Source organism: Watersipora subatra, chromosome 11 (genome assembly GCF_963576615.1).
Source record: "Watersipora subatra chromosome 11, tzWatSuba1.1, whole genome shotgun sequence".
Taxonomy (NCBI): domain Eukaryota; kingdom Metazoa; phylum Bryozoa; class Gymnolaemata; order Cheilostomatida; family Watersiporidae; genus Watersipora; species Watersipora subatra.
The window spans coordinates 2487847-2511488 of record NC_088718.1 but is presented as its reverse complement, the minus strand read 5'-3'; the positions used below and the strand labels follow the sequence as shown (position 1 = coordinate 2511488).

The window sequence follows — 23642 nt, the reverse complement described above, 5'->3', positions numbered from 1 at the left end:
ACACTAAAAACAATCGCAAATGGTAGAATAATACTGATACTTCCTGATAAAACCTACAAACATTTTGTGTAAGTTTATTTCTATTCGTTTTTTTCTCAAATACTATTTTGAGAAATGTATCCTATAAATGTTAAAAATAACTGAATTTATACCGCTAGGGAAATCAAATTCTCAAAAAGTCCAAAAAACTTTGAAGAATTTAACACAATGGCTTAAGAGAAAGAATTAACATCTATTAACTTTTGCTAATGTTTATTTCATTGAGAGCAGATCTGTTGGTAAGTCTAGTACGTAATTAGGATGATTCAATAACATCACAGAAAGTAATAAATTTAGAACTTTAAAATGAAATATAACTTCGTTATATTGAAGTTGACATTATTGGGCTTATAGAGTCCTAAATTTCAAATGTATGAAAAATTATGGGGTGGCTCAACACTTTTCCATATGACTACATTATCATAATATGCTCCTAGCTCAAAGGACGAGTTGTCAAAGGTTACAAACAAAATTAACTAGTCAATGAACTATTGTGAAATGATGACAGCTGAGAATATTTTGTTGAAGGTCATTTGTGCTGATCCTGGAATCATGGCAAATAAAGCGCGCCAATTCATTGAGTAGATTTCCTTTTGATATAAACAATATTTGTTGTCGCAGACTTGGCAACGACGAAATCCTTGCATGATTGCCAAGTCTAGGTTAAAAATAAACTAGCAGAGTTGGATGCTTTGGGAAGTGTTCGACAACGCAGTCTCGCAGAAGAAAGGTTGATTTGTCAAGACATAGATAAGCTTGACAGAAGAAGGTGTAAATGTTGATGGTTTTAAAGCGGGAAGCTATGTGATCTTGAGTCGTGTTCATTGAGTAGCGTTGCGAAGTTTTATTCAATATTTCTTTGCTACATCATAAAGTAGCAATCAAAAGTATGAATATTCGGGCCAGATAAAGTCCAAACTACGCCTGTATTATGTAACTGCATTCTCTGGCTTAAAATACTGGGACTGAAGTTGTAATATAAACTGACAGCCAATCAATCGATAACTTCAATTAACTTATTATATAGGAAATAAATACAATGATTTTAGAAAGCAGTTTAGGTATTCTGAAGTTAAATTTTGTTTCATACATATACTTTACAAAATTACTTTCTATTTTACGGATTAATACTCATCGCCGGAGATGCCGATCTCCATTAATCGCGAAAAGATGGGATTACTGTATTAGAATAAATGATTCCTTGATCAATTTGCGATAAGCACTACTTGATTTGCATCGCAACACTAATCTTTATTTCTTAATAGCTATAGGAAGACCGGAGAAGGTAATGATAAATTCTGGAACATACTCTTGTTGCGCTAATGTACTGTAAGTTAATATGCTGACGTTGCTGCCTTAATGTGACGTACTGTCTATCTCCAAGCTGCAGCTTTTATCAGCTTAATTCCCACGCAACTGTCACAGCTTTTGGTGCAACTTGCCTCCAGCTGTAGTACACTGGTTCGTTTCAAACGCAAACAGTCTAAAGAGCTAGTATTATACATGGAGTTGTCTACACATGGTAGTTGCACTAAATTTATCAAAACTAGTTGACCAGTTTCTTAACGCCATTAGGGAAAAGGAAACTATTGGCTTTAAGAAAACTTATCTTATTTCATCATGCATTTGTTAGAGCATCGTAACATCCTTGAAACATCCTAACAATGAGATCACCTCAAACATCAAAAACAATTGCAAGTGATAGAAAAATACCGATACTTTCTGGTAAAACCTGCAAAAACTTTGTAAGTTCATCATTAAAACGATATCTGTAACTGACTCATTGTGTGCTAGATTCTTGAAGCTAATTTTATAAGTGCGAATTGCTGTAGCTGTGACAGTATTTATAATTTAACTGCTCCCCTGGATTTTGTTGCGTATGATACACTGATGTTGGGATGTATATATGTAGCTTTATTTATACACACCACAGAACACCGTGAAACTACAAAGATATATGCATTTGGCTAACATAATGTTGCTACATGAAATGATATAAGTAATAAAGCATTTCAAGCAAGGTACAAGTACAGTTACAGTAGTTTTGGGTTTAAAATAACAACAAAAACATTATGATAATAGTTAAGATGCAATTACAACAAATTCAAAAGACAAAAATGTATAATCATACCTTATTGCACCTTTCCAGAAGAGAGTTAGTTACGTACTTGTAGACACTCCGTATACTTGCATATAAAATACTTGCAGAATATATGTATAATATGCTTGAATAATATGAGTAAGATGTAATCGATTGTCACTGTCAGATATAAAATATATATGTAAGAAATATGTAAAGCCAGAGAACTCACATCTTGACAGTTGAGGCTCTGGTGTAAAAGTGATAAAGACGAGCACTTGCTGACAAAATACAGTGTTGAAAATTCTAGAAAGATTGATTCACTGGGTAAAAATTAGCCAAAATATTATGATTGCAGCAGTGATATCACAAAGGTAGCAGCGTGTCTCAACAGGAACTTTATTCATTAAAATAATATTGCTTGTATTTTGAAACTCTTTTGAATCATCGCACTTCTTTGTGCTGTGGCTATTTCTAATTCTAATTCTGGCAGTCTTCTGTAGGATAAACAATCAAATCGAATAACAAGGGTGATAGAAATGTTATTAGAAGTTTCTGGAAACGTTACACTCCCACCTAAAATTTCTCTAGAATTTTAACAAAATATTTAGCCAACCAATGACTACATTTTTAACCTTTGTTTGCATTATCAGAGTCTTCCACCAACACTACAACCTTTGACACTGGCCTTGTAAGGTATTTGTTAGACTTAGTGGGTGACTTCTGGTTTCCAAGCAAAAGCTTTACAGAGCGAACTCGATTGTCAGGAGACTTAATGCACTCTACAACTCTACACTTGGTCCAATTATTTCGAATTAGATCCTCATCCTTAATGAGGACAATGCTACCTACTGTTAAGTTTGGGGTTTCTTTCACCCATTTTTGGCGAGCTTGGAGTTGTGTCAGATATTCACCCCTCCAACGATGCCAAAAGACATTAGCTAAGTGCTGGACTGCACGCCAGCGTTTCCTGCAATAGATGTCTGCGTCTTCATATCTACCTGGTGGGGGAAGCACGACATCTGACTTCATTGTCAGAAGCATGTTTGGTGTAAGAGGTTTGTCCTCGTCTGTTACTGGAGATAGTGGTCTCGAATTTACAATAGCCATAACCTCGTATAGCAAGGTTCGAAGGCCGCTGGTGTCTAGCCTCCCACCATGGTTCTTCAATAGGCCTTTAAGGACGTTCCTGGCAGTTCTAATCATTCTCTCCCACACGCCTCCCATATGGCTAGCGTTAGGTGGATTAAGCTTGAACTCCAGGGTGCCCTTTTCAGATATCTCAGAAATGGCGCCAACAAAGTTTGTTCCTCTATCACAATGTACTACTCTAATTGGACCTCTAATAGCTATGACATTTCTGAGTCCATTTATAAAGGCTGAGGAACTGAGGTCATCAGGCACTTCTATATGTATGGCTCTGCTTGCTAAACAAGTTACCATTAAGCCATATCTCTTCAGCTCTGTTCGCCTCTCTTTCACAGTGAAAGGACCGAAGCAATCCACCCCAACTGCTGTGAAAGGAGGTTGAGCAGTGACTCTGGCTTCAGGCAAAGCTGCCATCTGTGGAGTCATTAGTTTGGGGCGTAACTCTCTGCAAGTAGTGCAGTGGTATATCAGTGATGAAACTGCAGCATGGGCATTGACTACCCAAAAACCTGCAGATCTAATCTTTGATAGCGTGATGCTTCTACCTTGATGTGCTACTTCCTGGTGAAAATGTCGCAGAAGCAGCTTGGTTACATGACTTTTTCGTGGGAGAATTGCAGGGTGTTTCTCTTCAAAACATATTGTGTCATCGTTGACCAACCGACCCCCAACTCTCATAAGTCCAGACTTATCTAGAAAGGGGTTCAGTTTGAAGAGGGGGCTGTTCTGAGGAATTGGCTTCCGGTGCTTCAGCAGTTTGATTTCTTGCAGATAATCTTCTTGGGTCAGTCTAACAATTACAATGAGTGCCTTCTGATGTGTAACTGTTAGACTAGCAACTGTGTTTCTTATAGAGAATAGCTTGTTTAGGAAAACAGATACCACCTTGACAGCTTTCTTCCAGTCAGAGAATCTCTCTAAGCGCTTGGCCAGACTGGGGTAGTCCTTTTGGGCAAATAGGGTGTGAGATTTCACTTCTGGATCATCAACCTGCACAGAAGGTTGTGGCTGTTCAGGGAACTGGACAGGCTCATGCCACAAAAAGTCAGGTCCTGTAAACCAATTAGAGGTGGCTAGTTGGCCAGCTGATAAGCCACGAGAAGCGTGGTCAGCAGGGTTTGCAGATGTTGGAACATAGAACCAACTTGAAGGGTTGCTTCGATCTCTGATCTGTTGTATCCTGTTCGTCACATAAACATGAAACTTTTTTGTCTCATTCTTGATATAGCCTAAAACTATTTGAGAGTCAGTCCAAAATGTTTCAGTGACATCAATGCCAAGTTCACACCTAATAATGGCACTCATCTGTGTAGCTGTAACTGCTGCTTGCAGTTCAAGCCTTGGGATAGTCACAGCTTTCAAAGGAGTGACTTTTGCTTTGCTGATGAGAAGAGTGCAGTGAACCTTACTGGTACTGTTTACTAAGCGGATGTAGCTGACTGCGCCATAGCCACTGTTGCTAGCGTCTGAGAAGTGATGAACTTCAGCCTTTGAAATTGTTCCAAAATCAGTCGGTTTATAACACCTGGCAATGGAAACAAGTGGTAGATCATCAAGACTAGATTTCCAGTCCTCCCATCGTGCCAAAATGTTAGTAGTCAAAGGATCATCCCAACCTGCAGATGTCCTACATATGTCTTGTAGTATCCCTTTGCCTTGTAGAATGTAGGGTGACACAAAACCCAAAGGATCAAAAATTGAAGATATCGAGGAAAGAACTCCTCTCCTTGTGTTTGGGTTTTCTTTGATCTGTGAGGTAAATTTGAAACAATCTGCCTTGATGGACCAAATGAGACCAAGAGTTCTTTCATTTGGCTGAAAGTCACCATCCACATCAAGCAGTTGTATTTCCTTTAAATTTCTCTCTGTGTCAGGAAGCGATCTCAGAAAGACTTGTGAGTTTGATGCAAATTTATGCAGATGTAAGTTTCCCTCTCTGCATATTGATATGGCTTCATTCACTAGTTTTACAGCCTCTTGCGGTGTGGATACGCTAGTAAGTCCATCGTCAACATAGAAATCAGCATTAATAAATTGCTTAGCTGGGGTATAGGTATTAGCGCTTTGTTTGCACAAGGCTCTGAACCCAAATGTAGCACAACCCGGAGAAGACTTTGCTCCAAAAAGGTGTACTTTCATCCTGTATGTAACTACTTTACCCTCTTCATCAAACCACAGGAAGCGTAGGTAGTTTCTGTCATCTTTATGAACTCGAAACTGGTGAAACATACGTTCCACATCACACGCTATGCCGACCTGTTCCCTTCGGAACCTCATTAGTATCCCAATCAGACTGCTGAGCTGATCAGGACCTTGCATCAAAAAATCATTGAGACTTTGGCCACCTACTTTAGCACTACCATCAAAGACTATACGTATCTTTCCAGGTTTCTTTGGGTGGTACACACCAAAGTGTGGCATGTACCACGAGTGGGGATCATCTAGCTCACAATCTGGAACTAGTTCAGCGTCTCCATTTTCCAAAATTTGTTTCATGAACGAATAGTAGTGCTCAGAATATTCCGGGTCTTGGAGTTTTTTCTTTAGGTGTTTGAACCTGTTTGTTGCCAGCGCTTTGGAATTATTGACAGGTGGGTATTGCTTAAAAGGTAGAGGCATGGTCATATACCCTTCTTGGTCTTTATAGATTTCTTTGTGCATAATTTCTAGAAACCTTTTGTCTTCAAGAGATATGGCATTGTGATGGTTGTCATGTTCATTGATCTTGAAATCAGAGCCAAGAACCTTCAAAATTCTGCTGGACAAGTCATCTTGAATCTCACCAGAATTAGCCTGAAAGGTGACATATTGTCTCTCAATCGGTTCGATGACAGCCCTGTGGACCGTAATCAAATTGCTTTTTGTCTGGGTTGTGTTACCCATGACACACCAACCAAGATCTGTCAATTTGGCAAACGGCTCGTGATCTGCTCTTGATATAACCTTTCTAGGTATGAAAGCTTGTGTAAGATCATTGCCAATCAACAAACCAAGATGAACGGACTCGCTTTCCTCTTGCGAGATAAGTTCATGTGAGATGCACCTGAGATGGGACCAGTCTTGAATGGACATTGCATTAGGGATGTGCTCAGGATTGACTGGTATTTCTGTTTGAGATATGCAGGCAGGAAGTTCCAAACGCTTCTGCCGTTTGAAACCTCGGATTACTAATTCATTTACTTCTTTGCAATGCACATGTGAACCTTGAACATCTGTGAGTGTACTGAGTTTGACTTTTGTGTCTGAAACTTTTGCTGTGAGATTATCCAGAGTTTTATTTGTAATAAAGCTAGTATTAGACCCAGAATCCAGCAATGCATAGACCAGCACTTCATGATTAGGTCGTTGCTTACTTGAAACATACACAGGAATTGTCCAAGACATAACACGAGCTGCACTTTGCTTGTGGCTATTTGCATTATTTGAGTTCACTGAACGATTGCTGGGTCCACTTTCTTGTTTTGACTTGTCATTTGTTTCATTTTTCCTGGTATTGTCTTCCTTTATATCAGCCCTACTGTCTTTGTTTTCTTTCGCTAGTGGTACAGTTTTAGTTGGCTTAGACTGTGGACTTTGTTTACTTGACCCTTTTGAGGTGATGTACTCATGAAATATTGTAGGATGCTGCTCATGACATGAACGACATCTTGCTGGATTATTGCATTCATTGGCTACATGACGTGGTTTTATGCATTTGAAACACAAAGAATTTTCCTTAATGTAAGACATCTGTTTGTCTCGAGAAAGCTTTGCTAGCTCATTGCAATCACTGGTGCTGTGATTGATTCTCTCACATTTCTGGCATGGTTTTTTCTTGTGTTGTTTTACTTTCTCATCAGTTGACATTGCGTTCGTGTTTGCTTGAGTTTGCAATGCACTGGTTTTCCTTTCTTGAGGTTTGTTAGATTTTGGCTGAAGTTTAACTTGTGAATTTCCACGAGCTCGTGTAGCTAGGGCTTGTGCTAGAGGGTTAGTGGCAACATCAGCCTCATCTGCCACGAATTTGCAAAATTCATTGAAGGAAGGAAAGGCTTTAGTTTGCTTTTCTAACTGGGTTGCTTTTGCTACCCACTTTCTTCCTACTGAAAGTGGGAGCTTTTCAATAATTTTAGCATTTTCTCGTCGATCCTTCAGACATTCTAGCTCTTTTACATTTTTCATGGCTGTACGGCATGAATCAAGGAAGTCAGAGATTCTTTCTAATCCCTCACCGTCGTTTTCATGAATTCTAGGCCATTGCTCTAACTTGCTTCGGAAGGCCTCCGAAATAATATGAGGCTGACCAAATCTTCGGTCCAATTTTCTTTTTGCGTCATTGTAAGCGTCAGCTGTACCCACACGAAAGTAGCCTGCAACAGTTTCTTGGGCTTTGCCTCCCAGATATTGTTGCAAAAGGGTCAACCTTTGCAAAGGACTATGCTTTGCTGTTTCTACCAGCCCCTCAAAGGCTACCTTCCAGTCGATATATTGGAGAGGGTCTCCACAAAAGACTGGCGGTTCAGCAGGCTTCATCCTGATAGTGTTAATTGCTGATGCTAAAGCATCGGCAAAGAGCTCTTGTGAACTAGCTGTTGTACTTGGAGACTGATCCAATGTAAAACCATTGCCAGGCAGAGTAGCGGTTCTCTCTTGAGTGATGCGTTGTGGGTTGATTGGAGTTTCAACTATTTGGTGGGCCATTCGGTCCGTCTCAACCACAGGTGCTAAGCTAGCCTCATTGGCAATAGGTGCTTGATGCTGATATTCCACCTCATAACCAACAGGGGAGGGTGGTCTCATCAACACATTTTCTTCTTCTGCTATTGCTTGTGCAAAGATTTTCTGCCGCTGGTTTTCAGCTTGAATTTCTGCCTTCATTTTTGCTTGCGTAATAAGGCTCTCATTTTTCTGCATTTGAGACTGTAATTTGAGACGTTGCTCTTTTAGTTTTTGAGATTCAATCTCAGCTTGTAGTTGAGCATGCTTTGCAGCAGCAGCGGCCGCTGCTTCGGCCTGTTTTAAGCGTAACGACTGGCTTGTCTTGCTAGACCTAGATCTTTGGGATGACCTATAAGATGTTATTGATGATCTAGACCTGCTTGGTGCGTGTGAATGCTGCAGTTCATACGGTTCCCTGTTTGGGTGGAGTTGGCTATCAGTTTGTGGTTGGTTGATATGACTCGAGTAATGTGTCTTTGCCAACTGTGTTAAGTTCGGCTGAAAATTCTCAACATCCAAATCTGTGCCATGACTTGATTGCGTGGCTTTTGTACCACTTGTACGTTGCTTCACGCTCGCGCTACTCATTGTAGATAAAACATGTCCTATAATACTTCTATTATCAGCTCCTATTCTATCTATTTCATTTGTTAGCTTAAGTTCAGGTGTGATGTCACCAAGAGACTTCTTTAGGTCATCATGTAATGCAGTGATATGTTCTATACCTTCAGTGAGCTCTTTATGCATGGCTCTTAGTTTGCTAAATGACAGCTCTGTTGTCTGCTTTTGCAACTCAGTCAAACATGATTTGTGGGTTACACTTATATTTTTAATAGCCTGTTTCAAGGTTGAAGTTTTTTGCTGGCATTCGAGCCTGTTTGATCTCTGTTTAGTGTTGCTTGAGTCTGGCATTTCTGTTTGCTCTTCATCAAATACATTTGACTGTTCAGTTTCAACACTAGGAACACCAGTCTCAATAATAGGTTCACCAGTTTCAGTACTAAGTTCACCAGTTTCAGTCGTAAGTTCTTTAGTTGCAGCTATAGGCTCATCAGTTTGAGTAATAGATTCAATATCATCAGTACTTGCCATTGCTCAGAAAAGCACTACCATCCACTATGTCACAGTGTAAACATTGAATAAGGCGTTGAAAGCAATAAGTAAACCAATCGCTAAAGGGTGTCAAAGGTTAATGTGTCAGTTACAACTAATGAGAAGAAAATATTTAAGTTTCTCGTTTTAGCACAGGTGTGATGCAGAAAATTTCAAGTGTTAGTGTAATTTCCCTTTGAATGGTGTGGTTTATGACTGCGTTCAGTTTTGCCTAGTCTATCACACCTAACAAAACACTGCAATGAAAATGACTTACTTTGGCAGTGTTCTAAAATTAGCTGACAGAAGTAAAACTTGCTTGAAAGTCAGTGGATGGGGTCATAGGTCAGAATTTTGTACCCACAAAAATCAGTGCAATGCTATGAATAGATCGCTGACTGGCTGCTGCGCGCGTGATATCACTGTTGCAATAACAATTGCAAAGTCGGCTAAGGAAAATAAACAAGCATGAAATGATAAAAGAAAAGGTTATCAAATCCGAGAAAAACCAAAATTGACAAATAACTAAAATGGTTAAAGTTGTCTGTCTAGATCTAGAATTTTACTTTGCTCAATGATGACTGATAGGTAACTAGTTACATCGATTAGAGCGCCCAACTTATCTGTTAAGCTGATGAAGATTTGTCACTCTTGGCCCTGGCTCTTGTAGACTCTTTCCGGAGATTTGTCACTCTTGGCTCTGGCACTTGTAGACTCTTTCTTACATACAGCACTGTGTTCAAGTCTCACTTGGCTTGGCATAAGTTACACTCCACTTGGTGTATAAGTTTCACTTTAACTGCTCCCCTGGATTTTGTTGCGTATGATACACTGATGTTGGGATGTATATATGTAGCTTTATTTATACACACCACAGAACACCGTGAAACTACAAAGATATATGCATTTGGCTAACATAATGTTGCTACATGAAATGATATAAGTAATAAAGCATTTCAAGCAAGGTACAAGTACAGTTACAGTAGTTTTGGGTTTAAAATAACAACAAAAACATTATGATAATAGTTAAGATGCAATTACAACAAATTCAAAAGACAAAAATGTATAATCATACCTTATTGCACCTTTCCAGAAGAGAGTTAGTTACGTACTTGTAGACACTCCGTATACTTGCATATAAAATACTTGCAGAATATATGTATAATATGCTTGAATAATATGAGTAAGATGTAATCGATTGTCACTGTCAGATATAAAATATATATGTAAGAAATATGTAAAGCCAGAGAACTCACATCTTGACAGTTGAGGCTCTGGTGTAAAAGTGATAAAGACGAGCACTTGCTGACAAAATACAGTGTTGAAAATTCTAGAAAGATTGATTCACTGGGTAAAAATTAGCCAAAATATTATGATTGCAGCAGTGATATCACAAAGGTAGCAGCGTGTCTCAACAGGAACTTTATTCATTAAAATAATATTGCTTGTATTTTGAAACTCTTTTGAATCATCGCACTTCTTTGTGCTGTGGCTATTTCTAATTCTAATTCTGGCAGTCTTCTGTAGGATAAACAATCAAATCGAATAACAAGGGTGATAGAAATGTTATTAGAAGTTTCTGGAAACGTTACATATAATATGAGCCACTAATGCTTTGTTTATAGACATTCTTAGATGGTCAATTAAAATTCAAATTTTGCTTTCACAAAACATATTTACAAAAATGTCACAATGACCTTTTTGTTTTTTTTTATCAAGCCATATGAAGCGTGTTCAGGCTTCAAATTTTTATATCTTATTACTTGTTATATACAGTATTTCAATAAATAATAGAATGGACTAAAAAAAATTTCAGAATCAAAGATAAACCTGGCTTTGACATGAATCAACATGTGAAAAATTATTATGATAAAAAGTTTGGAAATCCCATGTCATAAAGGGTTAGACAACTCCTGGTTTTTTCATTTTATTTTTCTGTTTGTTACAGCTGTATGTAATGTATTATGGCTCTACAAGCAGATGTACTTGAATGGTTTTGCGGTAACTATGCTTGAATATTAATATAGATGATATTTATTTTAGCCACTGGTATAATGGTTTTGTACCCTTCGCTATCAACTCCTATCATAATAAACTAGTTATGTTAAAAACTGTTAACAAGATAAGTTGTTAACACAAACTGTTAACATTGTAAATTGTCCGGTCTTGTCACTGTATCTTGTTAAAGCACTCATAACCTTCTGGCATGAATGAACTGCTAGCATTCTCTACTTGGAGTTATCTTTCCTTACAGTACTCTTCATTTCTCTTGATTAAATAGAGTTGTGCTTTAATTGTAAAGAACTTTTTAGATATAAGTTTCACTAATCAGAGAAATTTATAGAGTTGTAAGAGTTTAAAATAGAATGGAAGGGTTAACATTTGTTGACCATCGCTGATATTTGTATCGAATAAAACCTTATAGTAGTAGTCTTACAGTAGTTGTGTTCTCTTGTTTTATATTGTAAAGCTCAAAGCTAACAATACTTTTGTTTAGAGCAAAACCAGAGCTGATTGATAATTGATTAAGCATTTGCTGGTTCAGTGGACTGCATCAAGAGACTGTAGTAATTAAAATAATGACATGTTGGGCAGGTGCCAGCGTTGCTTTAATATTCTTTCCAAGAAACAGCACTGAGCCAAAAACAGCAATGTTGTTCATCCATATTGCAATGTGGTGCCTTTAGAAAAAAATAACAAGTTTCTCAAACTGCAAATCCAGCAGTTTTTTCAGACCAATGTCATGTTTTCTTTTAAAATAAACTTGAGCAAAACATTTGTAGATATTATCAGAAAGTATCTGTATTTTTTTATCATTTGTGATTGTTTTTATGTTTGAGGTGATTTGACTGCCAGGATGTTTCAAGATTAAAATTGATCAAACTTGATTGTAGTTAAAACACTCTGATCAAGGAAAGTGTGATTATAATGTCTCTAGTTGTAAAAAGACTGACAGAATAGAGACGTGCAACACTGCAACTTGAACACAATAGCTGATATCAATTATAGCAACGATAACAACTAATGACATCATTTCGCACATATTTTTCTTCTGAGTGTTTTTAACCATGATCAAGTTTTGTTGATTTTAATCTTGAAACATCTTGACAGTCAGATCAACTCAAACATCAAAAATAATTACAAATGATCGAAAAATACTGATACTTTCTAATAAAATCTATTAAAATTTTGTGTAAGTTCATTTTTAATGTCCAATTTAAAATGTATTTTTAACATTTTTCTGCAGCTTGTTATTAATTTGCAAATTGTAAAAAAATGAGGTCTCTTAAGGCATAACAATGTTCTTTTTGCATAGCTCTTGCTGCAACCACCATAAGATTAATTGTTTTTGGCAAATGCCTTTATTGCTCTATAAACATAGTTGCAGCATCATTCTTGGAAGCAGCTGAAGTACTGTTGCTAATCAGTCTGTCATGTTATACCTACATGTGTCATACTTTTTTGTCATTTATGGCCTTTAATACTCACCTGCAATTCTTGTCTAAAGTATGACATGTCATTGTTTCTCTTTCTGTCATATTACCAACTCCAGCGATTCTTGTGTAGCATGCAGATTGCATTGTTGAAAAGCGCAAGTTTGAAGAGCACACATTTTTGTTTTATTCAAACATGAATAAATTTGCGACTGGTTCACCGAACGCTTGACAAATGGCTTTTTAACAAATACAGACATTAGTTTGGAACTAAAAATTAAAGACAGATCACAAAATAGAGTTGTCTTTTCTTATATTCTGTCACTTGAAAAAGAGTAGACAATTCTTTATGCAATATAATTTATCATAGCTCATCAAACAAATGCAAAATTTTGTCCTAACTAATGAATCATAGATCAATCAGTTTAAACAGCTTGAAATGTTTGAAAAGTCACAAAATGCTCTTTGATTTCGTTGAGTGAAATTGCGTTCTTTTGTGCCAACATCATCCTTTTTAGCTTAGACATTGTCCTAAAAATCTCTTGCAACACAGGTAGATGGTGTTTCTTTTAAAAGCTACATAAATTATCAAACTGAATAATTTAGAAGTTTTACTGTTAAGAAAAAGCATTTCTCATCTTGGGAAAAACTAAGTGTCATTGACCTTGAAAATTGATATTTATTTGCTGGCATTCCTGTGTATTCAACGAGGCGAGGCGATCAACTTCTGTTATTGAAGCTAAATTTAGAATTAAATAACTTAACGCAGATATTCAGAGATTTTCATGAGTCACATTATTTTTATAGAATGCCCAGTTGGCCAGTGGGTGTGTCCAAAACCAAAGAAACGGAAGGAGGTAATGTGTATCCACGAATCTCAGGTATGCGATTTTCAGCCGGATTGTCCCAAGGCTGAAGACGAGGATTTTCTGTTCTGCGCTTGTTATAATGAGGTAAGCAGCTGTACAACCTTTTAGCTGTGAAGCAGAGAAATGTTTTTGGTAATTTTATTAATGAATAATTTTACTCCTATTGATGCAATAATTAAAAATCATTCATTTTAAGTGTTGACAATTTTTGGATGTCTTAAGAGAAAATTATGTGTTCTCAAAAAGGTCTAATTGAAGGTAATTTGTGAAAAATACGAACAAATGTGATTTGTGCATTGTGTGGTTGTATACCGATAGCTGCTGAATTATGCAAATTTTTCATATTACAAAATTATATGCATTTAAATGAAGATGTTTTGGAGCACTAAAAATCTTTCATACTTAAAAAAAGAGCAAAAAATTATGCAAATTCATGTAAGACTCTACTTCCAATTTGCTAATTTGCAATTTGATAAATTAGACATGCATAAAGTTACTTACTGCTTGGTATAGCAGAGATTCTTGCTTTTATGTGTTACACCAAGTTTATAATTGTATTTATTTTAACTTGCTGCACTGGCTTTTATTGGAGTTGTTTTTTCTAATTGTGGAGAAGACAACTATCAAAGTTTACGGAGTTGTTGCAAAGTTGTAAATCTGACAAAAGCAAAAAAACACATACATGTGTAGTAGCTAGTCCATTATTATTCAGTTTAAAACACTGAATGTAAATTTATGCATCAAAGTAAAATACCTACTCATTTGTGAATATTTTAGAAAAGAAAACTATCGCAGGAATACGAGCGTCTTCGGCGGTCATTAGAGCAGCTTCAGAGTTTAGTAGAAGAACGAGGCAGAGACGACAGTCGTATGCAGTGCCAGATTAGTAAACTGGATTTTCAACTTAGATATCATCGGCATGAGCAAAATGATGATACCGGCACCATGGTTAGGTTACCTCCGGCATCATCGTGTAACACAGGACAAGGCTGAAATCGTTTTATGCATTTTACTGTCAGTTTTTGCAATGTTTTACTATTGTTAATAGCTATATTTTTAATAAATCGCATTGTTATATAACTGATATCTAATCAAATTCACATTTTATTAATATAATTGGATTTGAGACTTCTGCTGATCCACTCTCCTCATGTTTTTGTTCTGTTGTCGACATCTGTATTATGTTGATAAGAAATAAAAAACTCTTTATATTCTATCATTCTGATATTTTTGCTCACCCACTAACGATGGCTTTACATAGTCACTGATCCTTAATATATGGCATTTGTTTTATCTATATCGGTGATTTGGGTGATACTGTGGCATGTTTCACAGTGATTGTATGGGCCAGGTCTTTGTGACTTAGTAATCTTTATTACTATAATAAGAGCGGTATCTGTCTGTCTAAAGCCACACTAAGAATGTTCCAAAGAAATTGTTTCCAATAAGGATTGAACTCGCATACCCCAATTTTTAGGCCAGTGCATCAACCACTAGACCACTCGGGCACCTTATTTATTATGCACATATATGTAGTGATTACTTGCTATAATCTCTCGAGGTACACGGTCTCACTAACAGCTATAATAGCATTTCAATGTATCCGCTAGTATGAGAGTTTGTAGTCAGAATTGACTTAGCCTGTTATTCTTAAGGCTTAGCCGTCTCTGGAACTGAAGAGTTATTGAAACGGGCATCAAAAGTTCTCAATATTGGCCAGACAAGAGAAATGCAGCCAATACAACAAAATTTGCATATATTTACAGACTTGCTAAAAAGACACTTGAAGCTGGGTGCCTATAGGTGACCTTTAGCTTATCGGTTTTCCCCAAATGTGCCATGAAAACCTGAACATTCAACATTTCCAAGGCTAATGGTTTCTGACAGCAAAGAAAGTGATTCATTTTATCCTCGCATTCACACCTAAGATGCCTTGACAAAAAGGTCAAGGTCTATTTTGCATTTGGTCCACTCACTTCATTACAAAGTGTGTATGTGTGGCGGGTGTGTGAGGTGTGTGTGTATATATATATATATATATATATATATATATATATATATATATATATATATATATATATATATATATATATATATATATATATATATATATATATATATATATATATATATGTATATATATACATATATGTATATATATGTATATATATACATATATGTAAATATATATATACATATATGTATATATATGTATATATATATACATATATGTATATATATATATAGGACGGATAGTGCAGTTGGTAAGGTGTCGGGACAGTGATCATTAGGTCCTAGGTTCAAACCCCAACAACTGCACCCTTCTGGTGGTCCTTAGACAAGACCCTTGCTTGTATAATGTCTACAACCTCTATGATGAGTGCAATAACCAAATCCGTGCCAGCTCGGACGTCGCCCGGTCAAACAAGGTTCGCTCTGCCTGTAGGTGAACCAAGACAAGGCAGTGGAAAATGGGCTACTGGTTCAAAACGGATGAAATGGACTCGGACTGATAACACAGACCTCATGCAGTGCTACTTTATGAGTGAACCTCAAAAGTGGGGCTATATGGGAAGGATGCGTCAACTGTGGATAAACATGCTTCCTGAATTGCCACTAACCGCTAAGCAACTTGTAGCTCAGAGGAGTAACATAATCAAGCGGCACTTCATATCAGAACTTGAGGTAGATGAAATTAGGGAACAGTTCACCCAGGTAACCTCAACCAATGAGGAGTGCATATCATCACACCCCGTCACACATACACGATCGTGTGTTGACTCACAAGTTATAGTTATAGTTGAAGAAGACATGCACTTTGATCTTGACCCAAGGGTGAAGGAGCTTGCGGAAAATATCATCAACAAGATGCCAGCTGCTAATGATTATGGAAGTAGGGTACCACTACGGAGAGTTAGCAAGACCATACCCAAGAAACTGTTAAAAGACATTAACTTGGCACTGGAGTCGATCTCAACTGGATCGATCAGTGAGACTAATGCCTTAATCTACAGTACGACAACCGTCGTCTTGGAGGACGGTTATTAAGCCACCATCAAAGAGGAGATGGGTATTAAGCCACCGTCAAAAAGACTTCAAGCCATTCCATCTTGGCAGCTGAGGCTACAAAATAAGATCAAAGACTTGCGCAAAAAAGTTAGTAGGCTCAGTGAGAGATCTAACCACAGTTTGGAGCGTCCAAAAAGGGAAGCCACAATAGAAGCTCTAGAATCTGCCAAACAGCAGCTAGTAGCACTCTCGGCAAGACTGAAGCGGTACACCAAAAAGTGGAATAACAAGAGAATGAACAAACTGTTCATCAATAATCCATCTAAAGTGTATTCTCAGTTCAAAGGTGAACTGCGGAGACCAATGTCACATCCTCCCCAATCCAGCACCTCAAAGTTCTGGAAGGACAACTGGGAGAAAGAGACTACTCATAACACCACTGCAAATTGGCTGAAGAGGCTTAAAGAGAGCCACCAACACACTGTGGCTCAGCAAGGACTCACCATCAGCAAAGTGGACATCAAGTGCAGAGTGCAGCGTATGAAGAACTGGGCCGCACCTGGCCATGACATGATTCAAGCCTTATGGTTGAAGAAATTTACATCACTTCACACTAGAATGGCAAAGCAGATGGAATGCCTAATAGAAGAAGGCGACCATCCGGAATGGCTGACCAAAGGACGAACTGTACTTCTGATAAAAGATCCAAAGCAGGGGCCGATTCCTAAAAACTATCGACCAATAACGTGCTTGCCCACCACCTGGAAACTGCTCTCAGGAATAGTTGCAGACAAACTGGAAGAGCACATGAGTCACTATATGACCAGTGCTCAGAAAAGAATTGGGCGCAACACCCGAAGAGCCAAACATCAGTTACTGGTGGATCGGACAGTCTGTCAAGACAGCAGGAGAAGGTATACCAATCTTGCCATGGCTTGGATTGACTACAAAAAGGCCTATGACTCAATTCCTCATAGTTGGATACTTGAGTGCCTCAGTATGTACAATGTTCACCCTGCTCTTGTGGCATTCATCAAGATGTCAATGACCAAATGGAAGACGGAACTGGAGGCTAATGGCAAAAAGCAGGCGAGTGTAAAAATTAAGCGAGGCATCTATCAAGGTGACTCCTTATCACCGCTTCTTTTCTGCATATGCCTAAACCCTCTAAGCAGTATGCTGGAGAAGACTCAATATGGGTACCAGTTTAAGAGTGGCACCAAGATAAACCACCTCTTCTACATGGATGACATCAAGCTGTACGCTAACAAAGAAAGGGACATTGATTCGCTAATACACCTCACTCAGGTATACAGCAAGGACATCGGAATGACCTTCGGTATTGAGAAATGTGGAAGGCTAATTCTTAAGAAAGACCATTCTATGCTCACAGATGGCCTAAGAATGCCAAATGGTACCATCAAAGATATAGAAGAAGGGTACAAGTACTTGGGGATTATGCAAAGCAACATCAACCATGAAGCCGAAGTACGTCACAAAGCCATTACTGAATACAAGAAACGCCTTCGGCAGGTCCTATGGAGCCAGCTCAATGCCAAGAACCAAGTCATGGCAATAAATACCTACACACTGCCAGTAATAAGATATTCAACAGGCATAATAAAGTGGACTGAGGAAGCCATCAAGGAAACAGATATAGCAACTCATAAACTGACCATGCATGGAGCACTCCACCAAAAATCTGATACTACTAGATTGTATCTCGATAGAAAAGATAGCGGTAGGGGACTCAAAAGTGTACAGCAGACAGTGAAAGCGGAAGAGCAAAGCATCAAAGCCTATGCAGCATCCATGGCCACTTCAGATAAGTTCCTGGCTGAATTTCAATCGGCTGCTCTTACAATGGACCTTCGCCCTGATGATGAGGAAATTGACTGGCACACGAAACCTCTTCATGGTACTCACTACCGATAAATATCTAAGGTTGGCGATCTTCACCAGACATATATGTGGCTGAACAAAGGAAACCTAACGGCCAATACAGAGTCGCTAATCATGGCAGCCCAGGAGCAAGTGCTCCCAACAAGGCAACTCCAGACAAAAATCTATCACACTAGAGACGATCCTAGATGCAGACTGTGCAAAGATGCACCTGAGACCATCCAACACATCATCAGTAGATGCAAGCAGCTAGCAGGAAACACATTCTCTGAGCGGCATAATCATGTCGCAGGTGTTGTGTATAGAAGTCTATGTGATGAGTATGGCCTTAATAAACCACAACACTGGTGGAAAGCTCCTGGTAAGTTCAATGAAAATGACCGCGCTAAGATCCTCTGGGACTTTTACATCCGAACTGACAAACGTGTCTTAGCAAACCAACCAGATATAGTGGTGGTAGACAAGGAGAACAAGAGGGCTACTATAATAGATATAGCAGTACCCAATGACTACAATATAGCCAGCAAAAAAAAAGAAAAGGTAGAGAAATATCTCCCTCTTGGAGAAGAGATTGAAAAATGCTGGAATGTAAGAACAACTGTAATCCCAGTAGTCATTGGGACACTGGGCGCAATAACATCGGCGCATAAAATGTGGCTTGCCCAAATATCAACAGCAATCAACTCAGGTGAGTTGCATAAAAGTGCGCTATTGGGAACGGCTAAGATCTTGAGGCGAGTGCTCAAACTCCCAGGTCTCTGGTAGGAGACCCGAGTTAGAGCAGAATTTACCACCCATACGGGGTGTCCGGGGTGAGGAAACAATTTTATATATATATATATATATATAGATATATATATATATATATTAACTAAAAGAAAGTGCAAAAGCATATAAAAAGAGAACTCTACACTAAAAACCTAAAAGATTATTAGTGGAGTATGAAATATTTGAAAAATTATTGCGGAAAAAGTAAACTTTTAGTATTTGCGTTACAAATTTGTTTCGTGCGGAGCACTCATCAGACGCGATTGTACTAAAAAAAAATTTTCAAATATATATATATATGTATATATATATGACCAGATAACAAAAAACCTTAGCCAGTGCTAATTGGTTGCTCAGCAACACGTAACATGTAACACAAAAGGCAAAGAATAAGCATATTTTAGTCGCTAACGTAAAGATAACGTAAAAATTGGTCGATGCAAACTATGTCAGAATATTTATATTTATCCTTCCACACATATGACAAACATCACTTTTTATTCCATGACACCAACATGCTACATCCACCATAGTATGTTTCAGTTCATGAACTTTCTGTTACTACAACCTTCAATTCACTATCCCGACTCCTCCACAAAACCGTTAGATTACCAACTTCAAACCACATTTGTTCAACTTACTCATGAACTTCTGATTTCTGTCTTCTTAATTTTTATTTTGACATGTAACGAAATACAAAATTAAATAAAAATTATACCTAATAAATACATATCAATGTTTATTGCCTTCTACTAGGTAAGCTGTAAGTGCACCATGGGTCCTTGAAACAATACCAATAAATCTGCTGTAATTACAAGCCTTTATTGAACAACCAAAACTAACTTGTTCCCAGTATCAGTCTTTAAGGTGAAACTAGGATTAGTTGATTTTTTCTCTAACATTGCACCTTCTTGCTTTTCCAGCTAATTCTTCTTGACACTGTAAGTAGCATTTTTCCATAGCTTTCTGTGTTTTTATTTCTTCTATGTTCTTTTTAATGATTTTCCAATGACAGCTTCAGTCTTTTTCGCTTCGTCTTTAGAAATTTTAGGCTCAGAACCCTTTTTTCAAACTACTCATTTCTCTGCAATTCATCCATACCACCTTGGCCCACAGTTTCTCAATTCTCTTATTTCTGATGTATTCACTCCTCTTCTGGATAAATATGGCTAGTTTTTTTAAAATCCTCAGTTATGACTGCTTGAGGTCTTCTTTCTTTCTCTCTTTTCATAGCATACAACATGGGTGGTCTCACTTCCATCTCATACAACTTACTCACAGTGTAGCTAACACCTTCCTATCACAGGCAACACCTAACAGCTTCCTCTATCCATTGTAGCCTGCCTGTATCCACTCTTTGACCACTCCACATCTTTCCTACACCATAGCGCTCAGGCGTTGAGCTTTATCACTTTTCACCAACGTAACCCACCAATACCTACCTACCTCATTAGCACAAAAATAATCTGTCTTTGCTCTGTTAACCGGTAGTACCAAAGTTTTCAAGTAGCACTCAAGTATTACAGCAACACAGGGACACAGCAACTCGAGTAACATTCAAGTTTTTAATTCTGTCCTTTCACTTTTTCTGATATCCCATCAACACCCAATAGGAGTTGATGCCATCTGTAGTTTTCTCAAACTAAACCGTGTTATAATATATATTATGTATTGCTTTATATTATCCTACGACCAAACAAGAGTGAAACGACTGATTGGGAGAATTATGATAAATGCACATGTGCACACAACTCCCGAAAAATTATCCGTTAACGGCCGTCACCAAACCCTTGCAACGAAATCCTATCAACAAATTTAACTATTTTTCAGTAAAGTCGTTTAAGTATAATAATGATACAAAACGCATATAAACCTATTTAAATATGTTATCAAGCCTTTGAAAGGTTACCGCAAATTCCTAAAACTAACCCATCTGATCGGATTCTACACAAATAGACAAATTCTTTTGGACAAAAGTCGCCACAAAACGCTTGAAAAGGTTGGATTAATAAAAGTTAAGACTGGAAATTGAAACGCCGGGCGACAGAGAATAGAACGATAAAGTCTTGCGCGTTTCACAAAAAAAACGTGCACTTTTCACCAATCTATAGCATTGTCGAATTGCCGAAGGTTTCGGCAATTAACATAGGAGTACAGAAATCGTTTCATTCTTGCTGATTTCAATTTTTTCATTTTCAATTTCATTTGCCGACATATTTGAATACTTTCGCATTCTAACTGATGTCCAACGCAGTATAAGTAAAGCAAATGAAGATGATATTTTTTCTAACGGTTCTAATGAGATTATTACAATAATTAATTATAAGTTTGGATGACTACGGAACAATGACTACGTAGTACAGATTTTCTAAAAATCTTTATAAATATCACAACTTTGTGATATTGTTAGCTATGCCGTTTTGAAATGTAAAAAAAATTGTGCTTTGGGTTTATATTATTACTATACAAATAATATTGGTTATTCTAATAATATCAGTGCATTTTACTTCTAATATTGGCCAATATTGCATTTCTCTTTTTGCAGGAGAGATATAAACATATAATCTTTTCCTTTCATTATTGCTATTTGTTGTATATAATAACACCCACATCCAGTACATTACAGCTACCATTGCAGTTATCCTATTTGACTGCTAATATTGCATTTCTCAACCATCAGTACCCTTTCTTTTTCCAATATCACTTTGGTCGTGGGCTGTATGACAGTGGAATTTCTAGTTGTATGAATATTACCTTGTTGAGGCTTTGAATGGTGAAAGTATGCTACGTATTCAAGTCAATATAATAACAACAGATGGTAAGATAAAAAAGACCTGTTTGTTTCTTTCAAATCAATCTGCGAGAATAATAAGGAGCGGGTTGGCTTTATAAATGGTCAGACACGGAGTTCAACAGATGAGCTTGCACACCCGAAGCTGTGTCTAGCGCTATGTTGAAATACTACTCACTCAGCTGTTTGGTACTTTGTGTAGGACGTTAAATGAACCCTGATGCCATTCTATTATACTATTATAGTTGCCTCTCCAATATATCTGAGCATTCTAATTAAAATGGAGTCTGTTTCTAACCAAGAGCGCACTTTTATTAAAAATAACAAGTTTTATTATTATTCCTTGGAAAAGTCGTACAATGCTGTCAGCGCTGTTAAGAAGTCATTTTATATTAGAAATTCCCCTGTCATATAGCCAACGACCTGATAATGGAATAAGTGATAATGGAAAAAATAAATGGCAGTGCTGGTTGTTGAAAAAGTAATTGTCAGCAGGAATTGGCAGAGTATAATGTAAATGAGAGTTGTTTGAGATGATATAAAATAAATTTGAGGGAGCACGACTCTAAAAAGGTGCAACTAACAATTTCAACAAATATAGAAAAGTTAGATAAGTTCAGCATTCTGTTAAAGGTCACGCAATCTAGTCTCCTCTCTTTTACGTTGTAGGATTTGGTCATTGATAGCTAATCGAGTGATGCGCTCCCTAGCGAAGTTGTTAACAAGTAAGTCATTAATGTTTCGAACTCGAGAGAGAGTGAGCAACAAACGATATTCCAGCGGTCATTTCGTGGTGTCTTATATCAATGACAGCCTTAACCATGGTAAGACCTTGACTCTTGTGTATTGTCAAACCCCATGCTAGATCGAGAGGAATGCCCGTGCGACTAAGAGTGGCATGGCCAGCATTGTATCTAACAATCTTTATCAGCACATTATGTTACCTATTATATAAAATACATTTTATTAGCCTTTATATATAGGATATGTACATCAGAGCTGCTTTCAAATGACTTTTTTATGACTCAAATCAAATCAAATCATATCCCGCGAACTACAAATCAAATCAAATCCCCCACACTTGTCAGCAGATTCGAAGCAAATCAAATCAAATCGATTCAGCCCAATAACGAATTCAAATCCTGAATCATTTGAGAATGATTATAAATATTCTTTCAAATTGTTCGCTCAATTGTTGCATAGTATGATCAATCTACAGTATAGCTGTGGCGGCGTAGCCTGTACTCCTATTCATAGGACCTGAACCAGAGAGAAAGGGTAAGGGGTTTGCCCCCCCTGCCCGTTTTGGGTTCTATGGATAGGAATAGTATAGCTGTATCTTTGTACCACTATATGTATTATGTATGCTAAATTCATCCCTAGATACGGTTTTGTTAATTGTTCTGCGAGGTATGTTAAAACATCATTGCAGAGCACATCATACCATTGGCTCGATACATCAATGAATGAGTAGAGGGTTATGTAACAGTATATGGTCATGGCTGTGACTTTGCTTTTATTGAAGCTTTTAAGCAAGAATGTACAAATGTAAAAAAAAACTTTAGATACTTGTTTAAAGTTACAAAATATAAAATACAAATATAAGATAAAACCTGAAAATATTGGCAAGTGAAACACAGTTACTGAGGCTTGAACTTGAAAGAGACAAAACTAAGCATTGAGCTTATAATTAACAGTTACATGATATTAACACATTTACTTAAATACACTTGTTGCGTTTTAGAAAAACTACCTTGCACAAGTTTTCAGATGTTAAGGAGCTCCTGTGTGGCCTCATGATGAAGCCACTT

The 23642-nt window shown here is 37.4% G+C and overlaps 1 protein-coding gene across 3 annotated transcripts in view; it reads left to right on the top strand.

Moving 5' to 3' along the window:
• Positions 1 to 14566, top strand: part of LOC137408603 (uncharacterized) — a 65466-nt gene extending 50900 nt beyond the window's left edge. For all 3 annotated transcript variants that reach the window (XM_068095186.1, XM_068095184.1, XM_068095183.1), the window contains 2 exons: positions 13300 to 13445; positions 14139 to 14566. In XM_068095186.1, the coding sequence (XP_067951287.1) occupies positions 13300 to 13445; positions 14139 to 14354 (362 nt within the window). In that variant the 3' untranslated portion in view covers positions 14355 to 14566. The remainder of the gene's footprint in view (positions 1 to 13299; positions 13446 to 14138) is intronic.
• Positions 14567 to 23642: the final 9076 nt, after the last annotated feature.